This window comes from Arachis hypogaea, chromosome 19, assembly GCF_003086295.3.
Source record: "Arachis hypogaea cultivar Tifrunner chromosome 19, arahy.Tifrunner.gnm2.J5K5, whole genome shotgun sequence".
NCBI lineage: Eukaryota > Viridiplantae > Streptophyta > Magnoliopsida > Fabales > Fabaceae > Arachis > Arachis hypogaea.
The window spans coordinates 149,853,432-149,861,851 of NC_092054.1; the positions used below are offsets into that span (position 1 = coordinate 149,853,432).

Sequence of the window (8,420 nt, forward strand, 5' to 3'; positions counted from 1 at the left end):
TTATACATCTTTTAAATTTATATCAACACTTGTATATAGACAATTTTATAAGCACTGGAGAATTATTTTTTTACTAATCAATAAAGTTTTTCATATCTTGTTAATGATATGGCACCTGTAGCTGCTGCTGAAGAAGTGGGTGAAGAATAACAGTTTACAAACTAATTATTTATGGTTCAAATTTAGGATTTCAGTAAATTTATTGGTTAACTTTAATAATTAAAAAGGATTTGAATTGCTTTGAAATGAACGTGTATAAGGCTATATTTAATATAAGTCAAATTTGCATTAAGTTTATTATTGTTTTTGTCATCTGTTTTGGTAATTGGTAACTCTGTGTTAACTTTTAACAATGGTAGATTGTTTTTTAGTTAAAATTTTATGTTGAGCATTAATTTTATTTATGGTATAATTTGGATTGAATGATTTTTTTAAAATTTGATCTAATTTCAAGTTGTTTTTATTAGATTAGATTTACAATTTTATAAATTAAATATATATAATAAGTCTCAACATCAAATTGAATGTGAGAATATAATTTAGGACAAATCTAAAATTGGAGATTAAGGTTTTCCATGACTTGCAGATGGTCTTGAGTTCCAGAAGGTTCCTTGCCGGAAGCCTGAATAGTATTTCGGCGATGAGATCTTCAGACAGTGTGTTGATTTTGGAGGTGGTTTCGAGTGGGTTGCCCTCAGCAATAAGTGGGTGCAATGCCGTCGTCATGACGACCGCCCAAGGTGTTCTTGAAACGCCGGTGCCGCCGAACTAAGAACGTCAGGCCGCTGAGGAAGTGAGTGAAGAACCACCTTTACAAACTCTTTATTTATAGTTCAAATTTAGTATTTTAATAAATTTATTGGTCAACTTTCATTAATTACAAAGGATTTAGATTGCTTTAAAATGAGTTTGTATAAGACTGTGTTTAGTAATTCCGCATTAACTTTTGCATTAATTATATGCTAGATTATTATTGAAAGTTAATGCAAATATGCCAAAATAGATGACAAAAATAGTAATAAACTTTATTGCAAATTTGACTTATATTAAACACAGCCTTATATACGTTCATTTTAAAGCAATCTAAATCCTTTGTAATTAATAAAAGTTGACCAATAAATTTATTGAAATCCTAAATTTGAACTATAAATAAAGAGTTTGTAAAGGTTGTTCTTCACTCATTTCCTCAGCGGCCTGACGTGTTCTTAGTTCGGCGGCACCGGCGTTTCAAGAACACCTTGGGCGTCGTCATGACGACGGCATTGCACCCAGTTATTGCTGAGAGCAATCCACTCGAAACCACCACCACAATCAACACACTGTCTGAAGATCTCATCGCCGAAATCCTATTCAGGCTTCCGGCGAGGAACCTTCTGGAACTCAAGACCGTCTGCAAGTCATGGAAAACCTTAATCTCCAATTCCAGATTTGCCCTAAACCATTTTCGACGCTCAATTGCGGATCCAACCATGACGAATCCTCGATTGGTCTATTCCACTCGCCATTTCGTTGACTGTAATATCGGATTCTTCCCCGTACAGCCATTATTGAAGAACACATCATCTCCATCATCAAACCCTACGACTGTCGTTAGCTTCGAGATGAAAGATTGCCTCGAAATTCTTGGCTCCTGCAACGGCTTACTCTGCTTGCTCGAAATTATATGTAATTTTGTTCGGCTGTGGAACCCTTGCACCGGAGTCGAGTCCGATTGGATTGAAATTGAGCAAAGAGGAGTAGAAGTTGTGAATCACGGTTTCGGCTACGATCATGTGCATGACAGGTACAAGCTCTTGTTGTTTGTTCAGAAACGTCGCCAAGAACCTACAAGCCCAATGGTTTTGACGTTTGGCGCAAATAATTCTTGGTCAACAATGCCGGATTTCCCATTTTACCCTCAACGATGCAAAGGGGAATTCGTGAGTGGCACTCTCAACTGGATTCATAAGGTGCCTGTCACTCTCAATTCTTGGATGATAGTTTTCTTTGACTTGGCCAGGGAGAGTTTCGGTGAAGTATTTCTGCCTTTTATGAATGGCGAAAACGTGTGCGAGCCTGTGTTGCAAGTGGCGAGGGAATGTCTTTGCGTTTGTGTTGACCATCAGAAAAGTCATTTTGATGTGTGGATAATGAAGGAGTATGGAGTTCAAGAGTCTTGGACTAAATTGATTGTGATCTCACATGTGGAACTCAAGCATTATGAACCCCCTTATCCTTTGTACCTGGTGTACATCTATGAGAATGGTGTTGTTTTGACCATTCCTCCTACAAGTTACAAGTTAGTTTTGTATGACCCAAATGATCATAACCGGTTACATTATCCTTTGTTTGACAGCTCAAGTGATGGCATGACAAAATTTCCCATGAGTGAGAGAGCAGCTCCTAGGGGCTTTCATGTTTTCCATGAAAGCTTGGTTTCACCCTCACATCTTGGCCTTCCAAGTGAAGTAGCTTATTGGGATTGACAGCTGATTATAGCCGTTACTTATTTGATATACTTTTCTTCTCATTCACTCTATTAACTAGAAGATTAGTAAATCATTCAGTTAGAAAAGTGAATAAGATGAGATTGTAAGATTTATGTAATTGATCCCATCTAATAAAATAAATTTTTTTAGTTATTATTGTTATTGTTGATGGTGGTGACGACCATAATGTCCAAATAATATAATTTTAGTTATTTAAATTTTTTAAAACTATTAAAGTATTTATTTTTTATTATATTTTCTTTCAATTTTCATTCTTCGTAACCTTCTTAATTTAACTTTTTTTTCAATAGAATCATCTCTCTTTATTAATTTTTCTCTAATTTTCTCTTATTATTTTTTATTTTAAAATATTTTTTTAGAAAATACTAGTATTTGTATCTGTGCGATGCATAAAAAATATTTATTTCTTTATATTTATATCTAAAATATATTTTTTAAAAAAATTATCATAAATATATTTAACTTAAATAAAATAATTTTATATTTTTTTGTCACTTATACAAATAACAAACAATGCTATAATAATAATAATAATAATAATAATAATAATAATAATAATAATAATAATAATAATAATAATAATAATAATATATTAATTACACCTTCAATATTTTATATTTTATGTGTTACAAAAATTTATCCACTAATCTCTATTTTATTCAATGATTATTCTATCTTATTTTCATTTATTATTCATAGTCATAATGAAAAGGTATTCTATTTATAATTTTATATAAAATAATTTTAGAAATGTTTAATATTATGAAAAATATTTTTTTTGAAAAAGAATTATAATACTTTTAAGATTAGAAAAAAAAATTATTAATTAATAATATAATAATTTAATTTTTTGATTTAATAACAAATAATTATATATAATTGTAGTATAATTTATATTTAGTGTAATTAGCAACAAATTAGAATATCATTTTTTTCTAATAATATAATCAAATATATTTCTATTATTAATTAATTTAAAATATTATTACATGCATTCTAATCTTAAATAATATATACATATTTTTTTTCTCATAATCATATATTAATATACGCGTTCCTTCCATAAGTATAATATTTTTGAGATTAAGAAAGAAATTATTAGTTAATATTATATTAAAGAGTATCATAATAAAATCATACCCAATGTATTAAAAAATAAAATGTCGAAGTAACTACCTTAAACAAATTAATCACAAATTTTTTAACAATAAAAAATATTTAAAATATTATTTTATTCATAAAATTCAATTTGAAATTTATTTTTAATAGACTAACATATTTACCCATTAATTAGCGTCTATCTATTTAATTATAATCATTTTAAAATTAAAAAATAAATTATAAATTAATAATATACTAATTTAATTCTCTAATTTAAAAACAAATAATTTTGTACATTTATAATATAATTTATGTTTGGTATAATTAGTAATAAATTAGAATAATATCTTTCTCCTAATAATATAGTAATATAGATTGCTACTATTAATTAATTTAAAACATTAATACACAAATTTTAACTTTAGTAATATATAAATATTATCTTTCTTAAAATCATATATTAATATCCAAGTTCTTTCCGTAAGTATAGTACTTTTAAGATTAGGAAATATATTATTAATTAATGATATATATAATAAAGAACATCAAATAAAATCATATTCAATACATTAGGAAACAAAATCTCAAAATAATTACTTAAAATAAACTAATCATACACGGAATTTTCAACAAGGAAAAAATTTAATATTTTATTCTCAAAATTTAATTTGAAAAATATGCTTTATAGACTAATTTCCTTAATTAAAGTATATGCATTCAAATATAATGCTTTTAAAATTAAAAATAAATTATTAATTAATAATACAATCATTTGATTCTATAGTTTAAGAGCAAATAATTAATTATGTAAATCATATTATAATTTGTATAATTTATATTCAGTAAAATATTATCTATCTTCTAATAGTATAATCATATATACTCTTACTATTAGTTGATTTAAAACATTGTGAACAGAAAACTGAACATTGCTATTACAAAAATTGCAAACCCTTATGGACATCCTAATATTCTTGCAGAATTTATAGCCGGGCAATTAAAGAATAGAGTTAGGGTTGAGTCGAGCGGGTCAGATTAAAATCCAAAATAAAAAGTATTTTACTTCTCGTTTAATACCCACATTTTGATTTTAATAATATATAATTATTATCTTTTTCATAATAATATATTAATATACGTAAAGTATAATGTAAAAACGTATTTAAAAGCATTTTTTTCTCATAAACATTTATTATTATTGACAAAAAATATTATTATTATTTTAAATAATTTAATTTTTAATTATTGATAGATTAACTGTATATCAAAATTATATGATATATTATTTAGTTTTAAATTATTTTAAAACTAAACTAATCCAATCTTAATATTAGAATTAAGTTATTTAAATAATATTTATGATATTCAATTTTAGATTTTAGATGCATATATATTAGAATCATTTTTGTAACGATAACTAACAAAAATAGTTTGACCAAATTAAATAGGTAAAATCGACGCAAATTCATACCATTTTCTTTTTAAATAAGATCCATCATCTATTGTTCGTATAATGTGACAAGTAAGAATAATCACATTTAGTTCAAAATTTAATTTAAAAATTCTATTTAATAGACTAACATATTTTTTCCTTTGTCAGATTCTATTCATTTAATTATAATGTTTTTAAAATTAAAAAAATATTAATTAAGGATGATGGTATAATAATTTGATTCTCTAATTTAAGAATAAATAATTATGTAAATTTTATGTATAATTTGAATAATTTATGTTTAGTATAATTTATAATAAATTAGAATATTATCTTTTTCTTATTAATATAAATACATATATACATATGTTCCTATAATGTAGTGATTTAAAATATTAATACACGCATTTTAACTTTAATAATGTATAAAATATTGTTTTTCTCATAATTATGTATTAATATCTATGATTCTTTCAGAATATTTTTTATTGATATTATATAATATATTAATATGTGTAAAGTATTATGCAAAACACGTGTTTAAAGTATTCTTTTTCTTATACATAGTTGGTACTTTCATTGAACACCATGTTAAATTATCATGGTGATTCTTCGAACATCGAAATCAGATTAAAACTAGTTAAAAAACTTGAATCCAAATTATCAACTGCTAATGTGTGCTTTTCTTGATGATTTATCTATCCTAACCAATCCGTCATTCCAAAAAAAGAGAAATTTCTACGAAAAAATTAAACAAACTTGCATTAAAATTAGTGCAACTTTGAGGATAAAATTGTTATTAAGGAGGATGTAATATAATGAGTAAAAAAGGGTTAATAATCCAACAAAAAAAATTCTCATTAAGAGTAGAATTTAGTATAAATATAATAATAGCGATAGAGTCAATAAAACAAAAAATTAGTAATTGTCTTTTTTTCTCTTTAAAATTTTTTAATGAAATTATCTCTCGATTATTTTTTCTCTAATTCTCTTTTATTCTTTTCAATTCTATTTTTTTTTTTTTTAGAAAGTAGTAGTGTATTGTGTATATATATGTGGGATGCACAGAAAATATTATTTCTTTATATTTATATCTAAAATGTATTTAAATTTTTTTTGTCAAAAATATATTTAACTTATATAAATAATTTTATATTGTTTGTCACTTATATATACAAACAAGTGTATTAATCCGTGTTATGCACGTAATAAGATTGAAATTATAATTTTAAATTATTTTGTTAAGATTAAATTAAATTATAATAATTTGATTAATAAAAATATAACATGTTATGTATTATTTGTTTTTTCTTAATTTAATGTTAAATATATTAACTCTAAAATAGTTATTAATTAGTTTTAGTAATTTACTTTCTTCAATAAATCAAATATATATACTCAATGTGACGATAAACAATTTAATAATACTTAGACCCACCAACAAATTTTTATATGTTTTACTGTCAAGTAAGAACATATTAAAATTAGCTCAAAATAAATAATAAATTATTAGAGAATTCTAATGCACAAAATTCGCTAATAAACAATAAATAATTTAAATCTACTAAAAAATAACTCAACACTTTTCTTTGATGCCTGCAAAATATATACCTGAAATAATATTATATCAATGTTAGTATACTGTTTTACAATCATCGACCGTATTTACTATACATTACTCCTTAAAAGTTATTCTACACACATGTGCAATTGAAAGATAAATTACTGGACTTTATTTTATTTTTCTAAATTATTATCATTATGTATTATTCATTAAATGCTAATTGTAATATTGTAATTTAATTATAATAAAGATATTTTTTTAAAATAAATTTAGAAGAGAGAATAGTGCTTTCATTTTGGAGGAAAAATAAATTCATGAGAAATTGACACCTCATTTTATTAGTTGATAATGTATTAAATATTGATTTTATATAATTATAATAAAAATATTTCTCTAAATTAGTGTAGTCATGCATTATTTGTTAAATGTTAATTGTAATATAATTATAATAAATATATTTTTTAAAAATAAATTTAGAAAAGAAAACAGTGATTTTATTTTACAGAAAAAATGAATTCATGAGGAATTAACACCTCACTTTTATTAGTTGGAGAAAAAATCCAGTTTTAGTATATTTTGTCATTATTATACATTTTTCTCTAATCATATATCTACTATTTTCTTTTTTTTGTTTCAGCATTTTGAACCTGGGTTTAACTTCTCGTAGTTCTCACTTCTCAGTCATTCTATTAGATGTAGTTGATAACTATTGAAATTCTTCGATTAATATAGGAAAAAAAAATATTATTATTAAATAAATAAAGTTAATATAAAATAAAATTACACATAAGAAAAAGCAAAGAAAATAAAATTAAAATAGCAAAAATGATAAAAAGATTATTTTTATAATTTTGTTTTGTTATTTTTATTTATAGAAGATTAGAAAATAGTAAATTTTTAACTAAATTAATTAATTAATTATTAAATAATAATAATTATCTATTTAATTTATTCTTAATTTATATATCATAAAATTAAATCAAATAATTAATATACATAATTTTAAATTGTGTGATACTTAAATATCTATTCAAATCAATTAGTTGATATAATTAATTCATCATAATGAATTGTCTTTAATGAGTTAAACAAAATAAAGCAGAAGCATGCTACGTTGATTCTATCATTAAAGGTAAAAATTTGATTTTTATATAATAGAATAGATAGAATAGATAATATAATAAACAGCGAGAAAGAGAAAGATAAACATTTTAGATCCTAAGTTGTTTCATTTAGATGTTGCAATGTGGGTATCACATTATTTTATTTATTCCACCCTATGGACCCTTATGTAACTTTATTTCAGTATCAATGGAATTTCACTATCTTTGAGTACTAAATTAAAATTCAAAATGAAACTGAAAAAAAAGTAAAGAGTATAAAATTATTGGTTGAAAAATACTCTAAATAATAAAAAGCCAAATTAACTTTAATATTAAATTCATTAATACGATTTTAATTTTTATTTACAACTAGTGTATGTTCCCGTACCTTGTACGGGATAATACATAAAATTATATTAAAAATTATATTAAAAATTAAATAATATATATAATAATAATTATTATAAATATTTTATAAAGTTATAATAAAAATCAAACTCTTAAAATTTTTAATATTAAAATATTAAAAATAATTAGTATTTATCTTAATCAATTTGAATTTGTTAAGTGATCATCTCACTCGTCCGCTTAAACAACTATTAGGAGTTAGAATCTCGCCTTGTGTATATAGCAATCTATTGGCTAGCGATAAACCCTTAATAAAAGGAGTATCAATACGTGGTTAGACTTGGCAGGAGTTTTCGAATACGCAGGTATCCGACCCGTCTATA

The 8,420-nt window shown here is 23.8% G+C and overlaps 1 protein-coding gene across 1 annotated transcript; it reads left to right on the plus strand.

Annotated features, from left to right (window-relative positions):
- Positions 1-1,218: 1,218 nt before the first annotated feature.
- Positions 1,219-2,465, plus strand: LOC112777282 (F-box/kelch-repeat protein At3g23880-like). Its single transcript, XM_025821618.2, has one exon. The coding sequence runs from the start codon at positions 1,251-1,253 to the stop codon at positions 2,463-2,465; it is 1,215 nt and encodes a 404-aa protein (XP_025677403.1). The 5' UTR covers positions 1,219-1,250.
- Positions 2,466-8,420: the final 5,955 nt, after the last annotated feature.